We start from the raw sequence: 17,603 nt of genomic DNA, 5'->3' as shown, positions 1-17,603 counted from the left end.
AAAGATCCTTGGTCATTCAAAGATCGTTGACATAATTTATTTATTTAGTTGTATTGTATTCACATTGCTGGGGGCGATCACAACTAACATCAGTTTTCAATGGCTCACTTTGACTATGATATGGTGAAGATTTTGCAATTGTCATTTGCCCTAAACAATAGTACATCTATGTAACCATACATAGTCATAGCCTCAAAGGCTTGCCGATTTGATCACTTTCAGCTATTACATCTTGACCAAGTACTTTGACTGAGTACATAACAGTCTATACAGACAAAAACTGCTAGCCAAGCTACCTGACGATCAGGCTATACAATATTGTACAATCATATTTTGTAACCATTGTCTTTTCAACAATTGAAGCTCTTGTGGGCTTCTGTTTCAGCTAAAACATTCACTTGAAAACTAAGAATTACTACAACACCACTGTGAATATGGAGCAAACCATACACCATCTACATTGTCTACATAAACCAAAGGCTTTTCAATGAGTAATAATTTACTCAGCATTGGTAGAGACTTGATGTTTGGAACTTGAAATTTCTTCCTCTATTTCCCCTTTGTTTCAACATAATTTAAGCTAGCTAAAGCAGATAAAACCTATTTTGCATCAATTAAATGACGAATTCAAAGGTATACAAGCTCACTGGCACTGATGAAGCATATACACACACCATTTATTTTTACAGTATCAACAATCTAAGGTCCATTCTCATAATTCTACCATGTACCTTAAGACCTGTGACCACATAAAAAAGGTGAATTAAAGAGATCTTCTAATGCAGCATCAGTTATTCCTGAAAGTATACACACTTCGGATACCCAAGACATTGTTAAGAAGGCCTCAATAACATTGCTTTTTTTAATGTGGAAGTCTTAGGGTACCTGGTCGAAATATGAGAGTGGACATTACATTTCGTCAGAAGGAAATATCACATTTTCACTTTTCTCAGAAGGAAAAATGAGTCACTGCATCATCCTCCACTGTGCTGCTTTTAACATGGGACAGAAAACAAGATGTGGTGATGAGTGTCTGATATTTGATATTTCCAAATGCAGAAAAGAAACAAGGGAATTTAAGAAGCTTGTTTTCATTATCTAAAATAATTTCCTATAAATGAGAACACCATAACAGGAGTAATCACCAACTTAAGGCATGCTTGAACTAGACAAAGAAAATAAGTACACATCTACATTAACTTATGATCCTCAAAGATGCAAAAGCACAAACCCATTCATACATCACAAGAAAAAAGTACAAACAAAAAAGTAATGCAATGGTTTAATATGGCATAATGTAACAAACCTAGTGTGTCTACAATGACATGGCATTATATATTGTTTCACAATGAATATGATAGGCAAACTGAATAACATTTAATTCTGTCACATTTAACTGTATTATCTTCAGTTTGTAGAATTCACTGACAATAACTTTGTTATTCTTTTTTAAGTCAAGCCTTATGCCTTTGCATTGGAAGCAACAAAAATATTACATGTAGCATATCAAAATAAATTAAGGCCTCTTTCACCAATGCAGCAGCTAACAACATAGAGCCCTCCACTATAGCAGAAAAGAATTATTAATATTTGATAATTCATAAAACTCCCTCCTAGTGCTTAAGATATCTAATATCTTAAAAAATATTGACTTTCTTGAAAGTGAAGTTCAAATCCTGGATGCTATTTTCGGCAATTGCATCTGACATTTTTGAGTCATTTAAACACTGTGCAGCAAAGTACAATTGCTTAACATCTTGAAATATAGCAAAGAAAAGTTGAGAAGTATGTTTTGCTTTGTGGCCTGTATGTGCTACCTTTTAAGGAAACCTATATGGCAGTAATTACAATATATAATATGATAAAAAGCATACATGCTGATGTGAATATGATGATATTGAGCATGGACAATAGAAGCAAAATACATCAAAAGAATTATAGAAGACAAAAATGAAACATGCTGTTTCAAACAATATAATTGTGTTTGCAGGTGACATCACAGCTGCCATTCTCAATGATGCAAAACTATCCAACAGCCGACAGTGCTTATGCCACAGCCATGTGAGCGCAAATGTCCTGCAGAGCATTGTCACAAACCTTCCATATCAGTGAACCAGGCAGGTGGAGACTGCCATGTTGGTGTCCCAAATTCCATTTCAATAGACCACAGCTCAGGTGTACACAGTAGGGTAGTAAACAGTAGTACAATAGGGACACCTACATGGCAGCAGACATGGCAATGATGTCACTTAGAAGCACACTCTATCAGTGGTGCAGTGCATTAGATCCCTGTGTTAGTGTACTTAATGGCTTACTCTGGCTTCCAGTCAGGGTTGAAGTGTGACTTGAGAGGCAGCCAGCACTTGTAGTACTCAGCATCCACACACTCACAGGTCTTCTGTCCCCACTCTGTCAGGGCCATGCTCAGGGACGATTCAAACATAAACGCCTGGCAAGGAAACATGAACAAACATTGCTTCAAGCCACTTGTCAAACAGATAAACAACTACGTACGTAAACAGTTAACAACTACCCATACCAGTAAATATCGCCAATGTATTTCATTATGTTCTTGTAGACCTTCTATATAATACATACAAGTTACAACTTAAAAAAAGAGAGACAACACACAAGGGGAAAATGACTAAAAAAGAACAAAAGAAAACAAACCATGGTGCCCTCTGCGATCCTCTGTGGTTTGAGTTCAGCGTTCGATGCCCCCTCGAAACACACGGCGTCCGGTCCATGGGGGGTCATCATGCTGTGTAGGGTGGCCCCGCCCGGGCGGAAACCCTCCTCTTTGGCCTCGTACGACCCCTTGATGAGCCCCATAAACTCACTCATGCAGTTTCCTGTATAAAGGACAATAAATGTGTTTTTTTTTCTCTGTAGATAGCAAAAGAATTTGCCCAACAGCAACAAGTAGATGGCTGACCAACTTAAGGCATTCTCAGGATTGTGCTAGAAAAGCTTACAGGATTACAAACATGCAACAAGGAAAAAGATCATTTGCTGTGCTGCAGTGCACATGGTACGTGCTAGAGGGAGCTGTTGTACTTACTGTGGTAGTATGGTGGGCGGAAAGTGTTGGTCTGCACCGACCAGCGAGGAGGGAAGATGACAAAGTCGGCGATGGCCACGCCCGGTTTGACGGACTGACAGGTCAGCACTGTGAAGATGGAAGGATCCTGTGGAACACAAAGAAAACAGCAAATTAAGTAAGCAATACCGGTAACAGTCAGAGATATTTTGCACCTTAAATAGCTGACTAGAAGATTATATATGTTACTGCATTATTATCATTGGTCAGCTGCTGCAAGTTTCCTCCATTTCCCCGTTATTGCATGTCATTATACTATTGCATATTTCATTACAAGCATTACAAAAATGTGAAAGAAACAACTTTCAAGCATGCAAACATTTTGAATATTGGCTGTAGCTCTACATAAGACACAGATGTGCATGATGTCAGTACCCATGAGGTGTTGCACACTAAAAGTAGGTGATACAGCAGGTTACTGAGCTCACCATGTGGTCAAACGACACAGAATTGACGACGACAAAGTTCTCCAGGTTGTACTTGTATGGTACGTAGTTCCCGTGCCATGCAACCACGTTGAAGGGGGACTGGTCCTGGGGAATCAAACACACACACATTACAACTGTAGCAACATATACATTTGATAAAAAGATGGAGTCACTAATGACTGGAGTCAGACTAGGAAAATGGCTTGCCCAGTGGGCTAATGCTTGTAGGTCACTAAGCCTTGTCCGACATGGCCTACTGTGCTTTTGTCTCAAATAGGGAAGTGGTTTGAGTTTCTTTAAGTTGCCAGGAGACTTCAAGAAGCTACACATGTGACTTGTTTTAAAGTGTGAGCATAAAACGTAAAGCACAGAAGCAGAAGTCCAGAAGTGTTTGAGTAGAGCCACACCTATCCATGGACACTTAAAGATGCCTTACCTGGTGTGCCTGGAACAGTTTGCCCTGATACTTGCTGATGACGGTGTACCCCCCGTGGGGAACCCTCCTGTCCTCGTACCACGCCACCGGAGTCAAGAAGTCACGCGGGTTAGCCAGGCCGTTGGCTCCTACACGACGAAAAGATCAAATCAATCAGCTTTCTTCCATCCAAACATACATTTAAAACATCTGTAGTCAAGTTGTATTGCACTAGTAATAGCTACTTGAAAACCTACCTATTGGGCCAAGACAAGGAAGTTCAAAGTGTCCATCAAAGACTTCCAGCACGTAACCACGACTTTCCCCATCTACTTCCACAGAGAACCGCATGCCTTGCTACATTGGGGACAAAACATATCATATCTTAGAAACACTCTCTTAGAGCACTGTTCCTTAAATACTAGTAGTAAAACTTAATGTACAAAATACCAGCAATTTGAGATAAAACATTTTGTTGAACTGTTTTTTTTTCAAACACATGTGAACACAAGCAGCAGTGAAAGGCTTGTACATCCCACCTGTATGACACAGATTTCGTTGTTGAATACATCCATCTTGCCAAACTCTGTGGTGATGTGTAGTGTTCCCTTTTCTGGCACTGGAAAATAACATTGGCAACAACAAATTATGCTTCTGCATATCAGTATTGTTGTGAATCTGTAACCCTGCCCCTCTCCCCACACATTTTATAATATCATTAGCAATTACATTTTGTATAAATTTGAGTGTCCTAGATCCTAGCAAATGTCACAAAGTATATGTACATGTAATTTACATGTAGAAGAGCTAATCTATTCAGCCAATCTAAAAGTGTATTTTCAAATTGACATAAATAATGAGTTATACTGCAGATAAAATCTGATGCCCACGTACCGATGAGGAAGTCCCCGTCAGCAGTGTACATGCAGGTGTCCACCATGGAGGTGTTACACATGTACGCGTACACGGATATGCCATGTCGTGCACAGGGGTCCCCCGCTCCGCAGATTGTGTGTAGACCCTACAGGAAGTAATCATTACGTAAACATAACATGAAATTTCTTCCAAAAGTTTAAACAAAGAACATCATTTGTTGGCCAAAGTAACATTCAAACTTGTTCTTTAATGTTTCATAATTTCAATAATGAAAAGATAATGCCCAAACCTACCTGAACCCAGTCCACCTTTTCTTTGTTGATATGGGGAATGGAGAAGGGATGCCATCTCATCTGGAAACAGAACAAAATTGTTCAAATTGGCAGTGATATTTGGATCTATGTTGTGTTATCTTTAACACCTACATATTGATATTCTTTCTTTAAAAACATGCTTTTAGGACATGTTCAAGTGGAAGGTGTATATAGAAAACTATATGAGAAAGTATTATTAGTAAGTATTACATCTACACATTCCAGTGCTGAGAAAACTTTGCCTGGGTGCCAGTTATATACATTTGTATATACCTGATTGGGGTTTGGGTCAGACGACTTCCAGTTATGTGTCAAGTAGGGCTGTTCCATTGGACTGAAGGGGGTGTGGACAGCACTAGGCAGGATACGGTACAGCCACCTGCATATTCAGACAAAGGTACACAAGTTATATTACAGTAGCCACAACATGCTGTCCCAGGAAGAAATCATGATCAGAGCAAGATGTCCCAGAAAAATCTGGATAAGTAGTTGCCTTTTGACTATATTTAACAAGAGTATTGTAGGGGGTTGTTGTCAAACTGTCATTTTACCAAGCAGGTTGAAAACTTGATTCCATGGAACAACACTACAGCACAACAGTCAGTACCAGTAACTGTTTAGTGAAGAAAGCCAGGGTTAACTCACGTGCGTCTGTTGTGAGTGCGGGGAGCGGTGAAGGCTGAACCAGACAGCTGCTCTGCATACAGCCCATAGGGACACTTCTGGGGAGTGTTCTGGATGGAAAACAAGAGATGGATAAGTTACACAACCCTGCTGTCGTAGCAAATAGCAACAAAATTTATTTTGCCATCCAAACGCAATGATGTGGATGTGGACAGATTATTTCAATATATCAATGACTAATTTTCATGGATCAACAGAACAAGCTCGAGGGAAGTTCTGAAGTGAAAAAGGGTCTTCTTTCTGTTGGGCGACCGCATTCATCTACTAGTAGTTGAAGATTCTGTTGCCAAATTTGGGGTGAGGGTGATTTTCTTCCTAGCTTATTTTGTCATGCTTTAGGCAAGCAGTGTGATTGAAAATGTCTTGGCTAAACGTTACATGTAGCATGTAATCATATCTTTGACCCAGTCAGAAACTGTCATATGATTTCACTTACAAAGAAGCTGATACTACGCAAATTATGTTACCTTGAAAAATATATCACAGTTAACCCTTACCTGTCCTTTAGGCAGAGATCCTGGACATCTGGGATCTTCTGATGCAAACTCACTGCCAAATCCTGATAGATACTGTAACAGAGTTGTGGAAAATGTTGGGATATGTAAAAACATGTACAAGCTGCATCCAGCTTATGTTTTGTTACACTGATAAATCTGTTAACGTAATTGTTTACATGAAGGCATCCTCAGCTGACAAAATATAAGCTGAACAAAAACTTTGTTAACACACCAACTGCAACAGACAGAACTGAATGGCTCGTTAAACCATATAACGTTATCAGTTTGCATTTTTTATGACAATATTTTGCAGTAGGTAAATCTCATTATGCTTAATTATGCTAACGTTGATAATCCAAGAAGCATGTTTAAGGACACATACTTAACTGCTTCTACTTCTAACAAAACATTATTCACAACAGATAACTTTATAGTCGTTTGGACTTGGACGGGACTGAACGATATCATTCCATATTTAGAAAAAAAGGTGGGCGCGTCGGGTGACAGCCAATGAGCGATCGCTATCACAGACACACCCCCAGGCACGTACGCGTTCTGTGCATGCCTACGTGGTAGATTAACGAAAAACATCACCAAGTTACGGCTATATTCATCAACTATCGCACTCGTCAACCACATAGCCAAAGTCCTAAGATTTTAAACTTTCTATTGCAGTCAATATTGAACAACATTTTCGACTGGAAAGGATGTAAAATCCAACAATAAGGCACAGAAATTGCAAAACTTACCCGAAGAGGCGCCATCTTGTTTGACCGGGTGATGACCTTGTGATGAGGTCACATGACTGTCGCATGACGCCTCTCGTTCCCAGGAACACATGTGATATCTCCAAGCAGAGGTAGGAAGACGGAAGTGTAATTTGTTCGTCTTGCTGCTAGATTGGAAAGATGTGGGTTTCTGTTATTGTATCAGTTCATACAGTTGGGAAGAAAAGTATGCTTCATCTCAGAAATAGGCGATCCGTTAAAGGTACAAGATTGTTGCAAAAACAGGCGTCCCGAAACTCAGCCGAATAATTCATCTGCTTGGAGATTACTCTTCGGTAGCTTCTAGACGCTCCAAATTAATTCAAGAGATCATTCTATGGTTAATAAATTGTATGATTATTATGGATTCTTACATAAAATGCTCTCTCACCTTCAAAACAAGAATATACAGATGAGTAGCTATGACTGAATAATATATTCCTCGGTTGGTCAACGGCGTCTTTTTCAACCTGAATATTTCTTAGGGAAGAGGTCCGTATGCATACAGTCAGGATATAATCTTTTTCCTTGCGAAGGCAAAAAGGTAAACAAATTTAAATCCACACATTTCTTCCAGTACTCTACGTACAGAGCACTGTAGACAAAAATAACTCCTTCGAGCCGGATTCGAACCAGCGACCTAAGGATTCCAACGTAAGCCCACTACAGTCCTCCGCTCTACCAACTGAGCTATCGAAGGATGCGTGAAATATCGCCATGTAAGTATTCAGTAAATGTTAAAACTACAAATGTATATTTTACAAACGATGCAAAGCATGTCTTAGTGCTTCTTTTTGGCGACGCAATGCAAAATTGCACGAATGTATTCCCTACGGAATTGTTTTTTAAATAAAGGTAGCCTCTGGCCATGTGATCTTTGGACCGAGCAGGAAAGGCAACATTGTGGGCGTCTTTTTGCATACAGATTATCAATAACTGTGTTTATTGAAGTTTCAAATATATATGTCTGTTTTCTTCTGTCACATGACAACAAACAATACAGAACATTTTTGTTGCTCATAAGAAAGAACTAGCAGTATAATCAGCCTTTCATAATGATAAAAGATAATGATCAACCATTCATAATGATAAAAGAAAAACTTTATTTTCTCTTCTTTACAGTCATATACATACAGTACAGCATATACATATTATAACAGTACAACAATATAATGACTCGTGGGAAACAAACAATGGTTATATGAAACATTTCCTTTGCACCAGTTCCAATGCATCACATGTAATAAGTTGTTACAAAGCTAGCTAGAATTGTTCTGTCTTCATTTGTATAATTTTTTTTTCTATTTTCTTCTCCCTCTATTATCCTTCATTCATGACCACCCAATTTTCTGAACAATATTGGCACATTTTTTATATTTTCTAGAAAGGGTCCAAAGGCATCACAAAGAACAAGTCCAGCAGCAAGTATGTTTCCTCATCTTCAACAGAAATGTTTCAAAAGATAAGAGCCATATGATCAAAAGTTGGTATCAAATTTAAAAAAATGATTTCGGGGGTGGGCTGGGGTGTGCACATGAACAAACTCATCCCTTAAACAACAGCAACAGAAATAGTATAAAAATAGAGTCTGCCCCTTCCCTTGAATATCAGCATGGCTATATATAACAATCAGTAAGGTAAGGCCTATTGGTCAACAATATGGCGTATGCAACAATTATTTCCAACCTCTAAGATCAAATCTACTTTATTGGCCAGCTTTCATGAACTGACAATAGAAGGTGTCATCATCACTTAGGAAAATATCATTTCAAATGGTTAGGTCACTCTGTACAGGTTGATCTATACTTTCAAAAGTTCCAGATGTAAAAAAAAACTAATCAGGTTTGTGGAAAAAGTTGAAGGCATAAAAAAGAATGTTGCAAGATATTGCCACCATCAAGTAGTTTATGACTCCTTCTTCAGCAACGCCAGGAAAAATTGTATAATATACAGTTTCTTATAATCAGAAATGAGCTATACCATCTGTAAGCTGAATCTATGGCAACATGAGTCTTTCTGATACAGTGTGGTACTGATGGATTCAGATCACAATCTGTAAGGCATCACAAGCGGCACAGGCCATCACCAAGTTCTGAATTCCGCACTGGTCGGCTACCGTGAACCCCGGCTGTGCTGCGCAGCTCTCCGCGTGTTCCGTCACACAGTCCGTCAGTCGCTGTTTGACGTGCTGCAGTCCGATACAGTCCTGTTCCGTGTTGATCCTCACGCCACACTGACAGAAGATGACGTTCTTGTTCTGCAGCAGGGGGTTGCTCATGCACACCGGACACGTGACACCGTCGTTACCATGGTGATGGTCCACGGTGGCCAACATGGCTTCCTCCTCGTACCGCATCTCCGCGTCCAGCTGTGCCAGGATGGAGTGCTCCTCCTTCAGCAGTTCTTGTTTGATGTCCTCCATGAGAGCCAAGATGGAGTCCAAGTCGTCTTCTGCGCCGGCGGAGACGGGAGAGTTGGAGGGAGTGACGCTGTCTTCTTGTAACAGCCGCTTCCATTCTTCTTCCATCACCTGAAAAACCACATGTATGTAAACATTGAACATGTGTTCTTTGGAACAGCTAATATGGCATGTGAAAACCAACTTAACAGCTGCTATCAAAAAAATAGAAAATTGCATTCAACATTCACATACATACGCTGCAGCTGTAGTGACCTTGTGCAACACGTAAGCGGTCTAAAATTGTCATCACTTCTAATAGCTACCACTAGGCACCAAGTGTTATGGATACTAGCACAAGGTATCGAGGTATATGTCAAGGTACGATAGTCATACTCTACTAGAAGTAGAATCCGGCGAAGTACATGTACTATTAGGGTGTGAGCCGCCGTGGGTAAAGGTAGTGCGTAGGAAAATACCATCTCCCCTGGCAAATTATGCTAAGATGCCTGCGTACTTAGTCTATTAGAGACCGTAAAATAGTATACCTCTCGCACGACGTCGGACTCGCCGCCCTGCGCCCCGGCCGCTTCCTCCCCCAGGCCCACTCGGAACCTGTTGACGATCTTCGCTCGGCTCGACTTCAGTCGGTCCAGGCAGCGTCTCCGGAACGAATCTCGCCACGGGGACGTCCCCGCCTTGTACAGGGCGCGATGTCTGGCTTCTGACGGACTGGCCATTCTGCTGTGAAGGTAAAACTGTGAGAAATTTGGCAGGAAACGTACGTGCGAGGAAGGAAGGAGAAACTCGCTGTGGCGTCAAAAATGTGTGGGCGCAGCCATTTTGTGACGATCACGTGACGGCTAGAGTTGGAACGAACCATTCATTGTGAAGTGCGGGAGGGGGCGGCATATTGGTAAATTGCTAGTCACATCATTATTAGTCACAGACTGTCACACTATTAGTCAACAAGTAGCAATGACAGTAAGGATGCACTTCATGAACATCGTGACAAAATGAAGATCCTACAAGGATAATGGACAGAATGAAAGATGACTAAGGCACTGTGAATGTCGTTTCAGCACTAGGGACAGGGCCAATTATTAGTGATAAATAAAAGTAGATTTGGCTCAGAGTAAGCCAGATCTCCTAATCTTCCCCAGGAAAAGAAATCTGAAAGATAAAATTCAGGACTTCATTTCGTTGGTTTCTTATCGAGAAAGCTATTTCGCTCGGCACTTTTGGTAGCCTGACTGAATCACGGCTCTAGCAGGCTTTTCCACTGGTCAGGTTAACCCATTCAGTCACTGATAGTTAGAGATTGTGTAACAGGGCAGCAAAATTGTAGCAAAGGATGAGCTCGAGAATGTGTATCTTGTATAGAGTCTTTCGTGATTTATGGTATACATGGTACCCAAAAGATAAAATCCTTTCTCGGAAAAAAATCGAGTCAGTTTCATTTGACATTGACATTGTTAGTGTGTGTGTCGTTTTCTTCTGTTTCTAAATTATTCTCTTAGTCCTCAATAGACTTCTTTATCTCATATTTTCTTAACATTAGTGATGACTACTACAACAGCAACAAAACAACACGACGATCATTTGCAGAGTTTAATCAAGACATCATATGGCCATGGTCCCCGTAAGGGCATTGTCAGCCCGCCCACACACAAGCCAGCCTTTCGAAACAGTGTGCTTGATTGTAACGCGTCAGTGTGCGTGACTGTAACGCGTCAGTTGGCGACGATCTGGGCCGTGACTTGGTTCTCGTCCACGAAGCAGCCCGCCATGGTGTTGACGACGAAGCCGATGTCGTCCTTCTCCAGCTGCCAGCCCGTCTGCGTGAGCTTGAAGATCCCGTGGGCCTGCTCGTCAGCCGTCTGAACCTGGTCACCGTGCCAAGTCTAGAAAATAAAGTAAAATAAAATAAAATGACCTGGTTAACATTTAATGAATGAATGAATGAAAGTTTTAAGTCAGAGACTGGTCGAAAGCTTTAACTGAGAGAACTTTTTTGTGTTGTATCTAAAGTTTTAACTTTAAACATAGAGGGATATATACTTACGTCAAAAACCAAGGTGGATCCTGCGCAGGGGAACTTAATCTCCACGTACCAGTCCCCGGATGGGCGGGGGCTGGGCAGGATTATGGTACCCTGGCCGCCACCGGGCCACGCGTTCACGTTAAAGGCAAAGGACAGGGGGATGATGGTACCCCCGGTGGTACCAGTACCCGTGTTGTCGATGGTACCGGTTCCGGTGTTGTCGATGGTACCGGTACCAGTGTTGTCGATGGTGCCGGTATTGTCGATAGTACCGGTTCCAGTGTTGTCCGTGGTACCTGTGCCAGTATTGTCGGTGGTACCGGTATCAGTACCAGTGTTGTCCGACTGAAAGACAAGTGGAAGCGGTAAGACGTTGGGGACCAAAATCTACCAAACAGGTCTAGATCAATCAGAATGAACATTGAAATCAATGCCGCATTGCTGAGAACGAAGAATTCTAGTTGTATGGATGCTTCTTTTGCTACGTACGAAATCGGCTTTTACATTTCATGAGTACACATAACGAATTAGAACAACAAACAAACAAACAAACAAACAAACAAACAAACAAACAAACAAAGTTCAAAGCAAAACCGCTGAAACCTCACCCCTCCAAGACCGTCCACCACAGGGATGACAGGCGGCACCACGGGCGTGGTTCCACCAGCGTACCAGAAGTCGATTGTGGACAAGCCCTGTGTTGAAAAAAAAATATCGCATAACACTCCGATTTGTTGTGATCATATACATTGCCTTCCTGTTGTATTTCAGCCATCAAACTCACACTTTCAAAGATTCGGTAAATATCAAACATTCGCTTGACAACGAATTCGCGCCTCTCTCTCTCCCTTTCTCTCTTTCTCTCTGTCTCTCTCTCTGTCTGTCTCTTTCTCTCTCTCTCTCTCTCTCTCTCTCTCTGTCTCTCTGTCTCTCCCTCTCTCTCTCAGCTCTCTCTCCATTTGTGGACAGGACCTGTGTGTACCATGTTAGTGTAGATGGCGTTCCTCTCCTCCTTGGTGGCGACCACGTCCGCCTCCCAGCAGCTAGTGTACGGCAGCTCCCCGGCGTTGAAGATCCACTTCCACAGGAACGTGTACCGGCCTGGTCAGGACAACAATACTATTAAACACTATTATAATCATTCACCCACCAGGTTACAATTATTTGCAAGTTCGGTGTGCTTTATAGATTTCCCAGGCAAGCCAGGTATGCATAGTTTTGATACACAGGAGACAGTGCATTACATGTATACTGGGGGGGGGGGGCTTGTATATTGTATCTAGCGGTTCAAAATCATTATTTCTAAAACCAAGTAATAAAAAGTCGCTCACGTTTAGACATGTAATTTTCTGTAGGTTCTTAGAGTACAAAAGTAGCTTGCAACAGTAAGCTGTATAATGCGAGTGCTGTATTTAGAATATTGATGGTATTCTCAGCAAGGTTTAGAAATCATTTTACCAGGTGTGAGGTTGGAGGGAATGGTGAAGTTGTAGGTGCCCATGGATTTGTCCATGTTCTCACAGAACTTGGGCGCGTTCTGGAACCCTGGCTTCGGGTAGGTCGACGTCACTGCATCCGGGATCTCATACCCTAACATCCAGGATGGATGTGAAACATCATTCGATCAGAAAAATTGAATAGCAATAACGGCGATATCATTTCAAAAAATACATATTTTCGTCCAAGAATTCGTAGTACATGGTGTAGAATGGCTACAATTTGAATAATCATTTTAAAGGTAGAAACGTTGGAGATTTGGAACACAAAATCATAGATTTCTTTCACATTCACATACAATAACGTTGCATTGTGAACTGGCTTTCTGCACGGTAATTCCATAGACTTCATCTCCCCGCAAAGGGCGTATCTTATAAGTCTTACCGACTGGCGCCTTGCCCATGTCGGCGATCTCAGTCCACTCAGGCCCGTCGAACATGCCTGGGTCGGTCGCACCGTTGACCGGGCCCACGGCGATCCAGTTCCCGTTATCCGGGATGTACTTGTTGGTGCACTTGACGTCGGCAACGTGGTTCTATCGAGGGAAAAAGAATTAAACTGAAGATGCTATGATCGTGATTATCTAATAATGCCTATAAAATGACCTTTGCCGTAGGTCGTCGCATGATTTTGATGTCGTGGAATTTGTAAGGCGGTAGTACCGTGGCCGACAAGTACAAAATTTTACACCGCAACTTTTGGTGTTTTACACCGCAACTTTTGGTGTTTTACACTGCAACTTTGGGTGTTTTACACTGCAACTTTTTCTGTGTTTTACACTGCACCTTTTGCTGTGTTTTACACTGCAACTTTTGCTGTGTTTTACACTGCAACTTTTGGTGTTTTACACTGCAACTTTTGGTGTTTTACACTGCAACTTTTGGTGTTTTACACTGCAACTTTTGCTGTGTTTTATACTGCAACTTTTGCTGTGTGGAAAACTTACACCCCTCCCCTTTTATAATGGACGGTCCCCCTGTCAGGTCAAAGGTGACAAAGATGGCGGCGGCAAGTCACAAGCTGACGTCTAGGGACATTAAAATGAAGAAAAACGATGTCCATACCCAATAATAATGAACTAACCTGCAGAAAATTTATGTCATTGCTGTTGATGTCTGGAGCTGGATATCTGACGTCCTTGATAAATTTGTTGTGACGCATGGCAGCAAAAAGCAACATAATTTGTAATCACTGGACCTGGTCGAAACATTTTTTAATTTATCCCGGTCTATAGGCCAAAGCTAGAAAAACCTTTAGAAAAAAACTAACGTCACAACGTAGCCAAGCTTTTCCTCTAAAAAACTTATGCACGAAAAGGATAACTCAGTCGACGTAGTTTGCATGCCATCGTTGTCACCTTTGACCTGACAGGGGGACCGTCCATTATAAAAGGGGAGGGGTGTAAGTTTTCCACACAGCAAAAGTTGCAGTGTAAAACACAGCAAAAGTTGCAGTGTAAAACACCAAAAGTTGCAGTGTAAAACACAGCAAAAGTTGCAGTGTAAAACACAGCAAAAGTTGCAGTGTAAAACACCCAAAGTTGCAGTGTAAAACACCCAAAGTTGCAGTGTAAAACACCAAAAGTTGCGGTGTAAAATTTTGTTCTTGTCGGCCACGGTACTGTAGCATAACCGACCGCCCACAAGGAGCAGTTCTTTCCATAAATATAACACGACAGCTGGATTTTTTTTTGACACAACGACACATGCACTACTATCCCAAGAATGTCGTATTAGGCCATGTTGATTTGATTATATGGATGACATCCTCTGGGAACCCCAAAACTGATGCGAGCGCGCGAATAAAAAAAAGTTTTGACAAAAAAAAAACGTTGCTTTCATGAAATCTACGTTGTTATGAAGGTCGAACAAATGACACAGGGGAGGGTATGGCGAATAATCTACTCTTTAAATTCATTTCTTTGCATTTTAGTTTTTTGTTTGATTTTCGCATTGTACGACGTTGGAATCGTTTTCAAATATTTTTTTTTTGCAACTTTCGGTATATATTTGCTCATTTTGCAACTGTTTTGTACAATTTACAGTGTGGTTGGAAACTTTTTTTTTTTTTGGAAACGGCCGAAAATTCATGCGCGCGCGGATGTCATCCATATAATCAAATCAACATGGCCTTACTATCGCACGGAGTATATGTAATCAGGCGCTTAGTGAAATGGAGCCTTGTATCTTGAATTGTGCAATTTTAAAGTCGACCTACAAGAATGTCCTTTAATAGTTTTAGGTACAGCAACAGCACTAGCAACAAGAGCAGCAACAAACGATTCTTAGCAATAACTGTACAAATAAAGTTAGAGAGCTCGAGTGACTCCAATATGGTACTGCAGGATGCATCGATCGATTCACACAATCTGGGCAAACAAGGCGGTAAGCAAAGGTCGGTCTTCCTACAGGTTATCATACTGTTTAAACTCTGCCATCTGCCAATTCACACATGCGGATCGTCAATTTGGTCTGCTTTTAGATAACAAGTGGATTTTTTACGTATGTCGAGAGAATACCTTGCTTCAGAGTGAGATTGACTTAGAAGCAATTCAGGAGCGCGTTTTCTGTAACAAAACAGCTGAATTTTGCAGGGTACTTACGTACACGGCTATCACAAGAATACAATCAGTTTGCGATAATGGAACGATCACGCGACGTATGCGATCGACCTTCAATATGACCACATATCGAATTTATTTTATGTAAGATTTATGTTGTTATTCTTTTTCAGAATAAAGCATGTACCTTCATGGAAGTTCCTCTCTGTTGGTAGTTACATGTTTAAAGTTTACCTGTTAAAACTTAAGATACAACACAATAATGTTATCTCACCTAGTCTACTGAGGAAGACCAGAGTGACTAGTCGAAAGAGAACTTTATTGTATTGGATCTAAAGTTTTAACTTTAAACAAAGCATGTACCTTGGTGGGATGTGTGAGGATGACGGTCTGCCCCTGGTAGTACGTGGCCATGGGGTGGTCGGCGGCGTACTCGGTGGCGTCGTTGCGGGAGGTGCGGCACACGGCGCCGGGGCTCGGGAAGTACGAGTACGTGTCGTGGGAGCCGAACTGCTCCGTCCGGGGAACCATCCTGGAACCGGCACGAACCACGCACTGTTTTTTATTGGCATGAACTAAATCAAAAGTACAGTACCAAAGTGATGGTTCACTCACGTTTGGAAAGTTATTTTAACGCAAACACTTGACACATCGTTTGAAATACAAAGTAACGGAAAAAAGCTATGTATTTGATTTTGCTCAATCTTCAGCTATGTAAAATGTAACTAAGCGTATTTTGACATCAAAGATGGAGAGAAGGACAAGAGAGGAAAGAAAGAAAAAAGAAAGAAAGAAGAAAGAGGAAAGAAAAAAATGAATGAATGAATAAATGAATGAAAAAGAAAGAAGGAAGGAATGAAAGAATGAAAGAGGGCAATAATGAAAAGAGCCAATGCTTGAATAACAGCAGAAATAAATAACGAAAGAAAGCCCTACCTTGCAGCAGACCTGGGGAAGGCCCTGCACAGCGTGTGGTCCCAGTACTCCCCGTTCATCTCCAGATAGTCCGTGCAGGTGATCCAGGAGTGGGCGGCGGCCAGGGCCGGCAGGACCGAGAGGAGGAAGGCGGCAAGTCCCTTCATCTTGTACCGGCAGGAGAGACAGGAGCTACCGTCCGACACAGCACTCCTACAGACAACCCTATGTACCTCAACAGGTGTGCAGATCGCCTTTATATCAGTCTGGGTCTATTTGCACACCGCACAAACGATGCCGTAACATCGTCTATGTAGTTTGGGAACTCACAGATGTCACAGGATGCAAGGGTAACCTTAGATAGGAAAAGTCAATTATGTACTATTTCTAGGACAGTGTGCTCACAATTTGAAAAACAAAACGTGCGGCCGGTCGACGATTTTTAGGAGAAAATAGCATAAAATTCAATTCACGTTTGTCAGCAGTACATTTGTTTGCATTGGACCTTTGATTGAAATCAAGAAATGAAGACTCAAGATATTTAGTTCAGGATAAGTAATTGCTTGTTAGTAAAAAGTCTAAGTTTTGCTGTACAGCTAACAATATGCTACAGGTCAGATATGAACATGTTGTATGCAGAACTAGCGCTCTGGAGGTCAGTAGATGGAAAGGGCATGTCTACTGACCTCCAGAGCGCTACCATATCATGGGCTCATGCTACTAGCAAATGCCTAGCCTGTTGCAAACTATAATGTCTTCCTAACTTTAAGAGAGGCTAAAGCCGTGAAAAAGAACAAAAGGAAAACACGTGCACCGCCTGATTTCTGTTTCGTGTCAAAATACTGCCGCAGTGGTCCAGTTTAAAACTGTGACGAAAAACATTAGCGACAATAACCCACGACTCTTTGTCAACGGTCCGTGTTAGGGGCAATCGACAATGTTCGCTTCTTTTTGCCGGGTCCTAAGATTGATGTAGTCACGGCATCAAGCTATTTATCTGTCAACAAAATCGTGCAGCCCTGATATTTGATCGAGTGGTCCCGTTTCCTAAATGGCAAGTACATTGGCGATCTGAAGTGTTTTATTTTTACAAGAGACCGGTACGTTG

General features: G+C 41.5%; 3 protein-coding genes and 1 non-coding gene across 4 annotated transcripts; all 4 read right to left on the bottom strand.

Annotated features, from left to right (window-relative positions):
• Positions 1–1,454: 1,454 nt before the first annotated feature.
• On the bottom strand, positions 1,455–7,141 carry LOC109481181 (homogentisate 1,2-dioxygenase-like). The gene is made up of 13 exons (XM_019783685.1): positions 7,064–7,141; positions 6,315–6,386; positions 5,779–5,867; positions 5,407–5,512; positions 5,113–5,172; positions 4,838–4,964; positions 4,483–4,562; positions 4,201–4,300; positions 3,965–4,092; positions 3,529–3,633; positions 3,062–3,188; positions 2,671–2,852; positions 1,455–2,449 (listed from the first exon to the last, which is right to left on the bottom strand). The coding sequence occupies exons 1-13, from the start codon at positions 7,076–7,078 to the stop codon at positions 2,312–2,314; spliced, it is 1,329 nt and encodes a 442-aa protein (XP_019639244.1). The 5' UTR covers positions 7,079–7,141; the 3' UTR covers positions 1,455–2,311.
• A 552-nt stretch (positions 7,142–7,693) lies between these two features.
• On the bottom strand, positions 7,694–7,781 carry Trnay-gua. The gene is given in 2 exon segments: positions 7,694–7,729; positions 7,745–7,781. It is a non-coding gene; the product is annotated as a tRNA-Tyr (tRNA).
• Positions 7,782–9,019: 1,238 nt separating this feature from the next.
• Positions 9,020–10,311, bottom strand: LOC109481166 (RPA-interacting protein B-like). Its single transcript, XM_019783668.1, has 2 exons — positions 10,028–10,311; positions 9,020–9,611 (listed from the first exon to the last, which is right to left on the bottom strand). Exons 1-2 carry the CDS (start codon positions 10,217–10,219, stop codon positions 9,123–9,125), a joined length of 681 nt encoding a protein of 226 aa, XP_019639227.1. The 5' UTR covers positions 10,220–10,311; the 3' UTR covers positions 9,020–9,122.
• A 769-nt stretch (positions 10,312–11,080) lies between these two features.
• LOC109481133 lies at positions 11,081–16,743 on the bottom strand. The gene is made up of 8 exons (XM_019783625.1): positions 16,517–16,743; positions 15,944–16,112; positions 13,405–13,555; positions 12,982–13,113; positions 12,506–12,624; positions 12,132–12,218; positions 11,545–11,868; positions 11,081–11,383 (listed from the first exon to the last, which is right to left on the bottom strand). Exons 1-8 carry the CDS (start codon positions 16,660–16,662, stop codon positions 11,213–11,215), a joined length of 1,299 nt encoding a protein of 432 aa, XP_019639184.1. The 5' UTR covers positions 16,663–16,743; the 3' UTR covers positions 11,081–11,212.
• Between the last annotated feature and the right edge of the window lie 860 nt (positions 16,744–17,603).

This window comes from Branchiostoma belcheri, unplaced genomic scaffold (genome assembly GCF_001625305.1).
Source record: "Branchiostoma belcheri isolate BF01 breed outbred unplaced genomic scaffold, Haploidv18h27 scaffold54, whole genome shotgun sequence".
Classification (NCBI taxonomy): domain Eukaryota; kingdom Metazoa; phylum Chordata; class Leptocardii; order Amphioxiformes; family Branchiostomatidae; genus Branchiostoma; species Branchiostoma belcheri.
The sequence above is the reverse complement of the archived record's forward strand: the minus strand, read 5'-3'. Positions and strand labels throughout refer to the sequence as shown.

Bases quoted from the DNA above. Each gene is read 5' to 3' on its own strand.
- LOC109481181 (XM_019783685.1), bottom strand. The intron at 5,173-5,406 runs GTATATACAAAT...TTCTGTTTCCAG, and splicing joins CTGACCCAAACCCCAATCAG to ATGAGATGGCATCCCTTCTC. The intron at 4,093-4,200 runs GTAGGTTTTCAA...TTCGTCGTGTAG, and splicing joins TCCTTGTCTTGGCCCAATAG to GAGCCAACGGCCTGGCTAAC.
- LOC109481166 (XM_019783668.1), bottom strand. From the start codon at position 10,219: ATGGCCAGTCCGTCAGAAGCCAGACATCGCGCCCTGTACAAGGCGGGG. The intron at 9,612-10,027 runs GTATACTATTTT...GTGGTTTTTCAG, and splicing joins AGTCCGACGTCGTGCGAGAG to GTGATGGAAGAAGAATGGAA.
- LOC109481133 (XM_019783625.1), bottom strand. From the start codon at position 16,662: ATGAAGGGACTTGCCGCCTTCCTCCTCTCGGTCCTGCCGGCCCTGGCC. The intron at 16,113-16,516 runs GTAGGGCTTTCT...TGCCGGTTCCAG, and splicing joins TTCCCCAGGTCTGCTGCAAG to GATGGTTCCCCGGACGGAGC. The intron at 11,869-12,131 runs GTGAGGTTTCAG...CTTGTCTTTCAG, and splicing joins TGGTGGACGGTCTTGGAGGG to TCGGACAACACTGGTACTGA.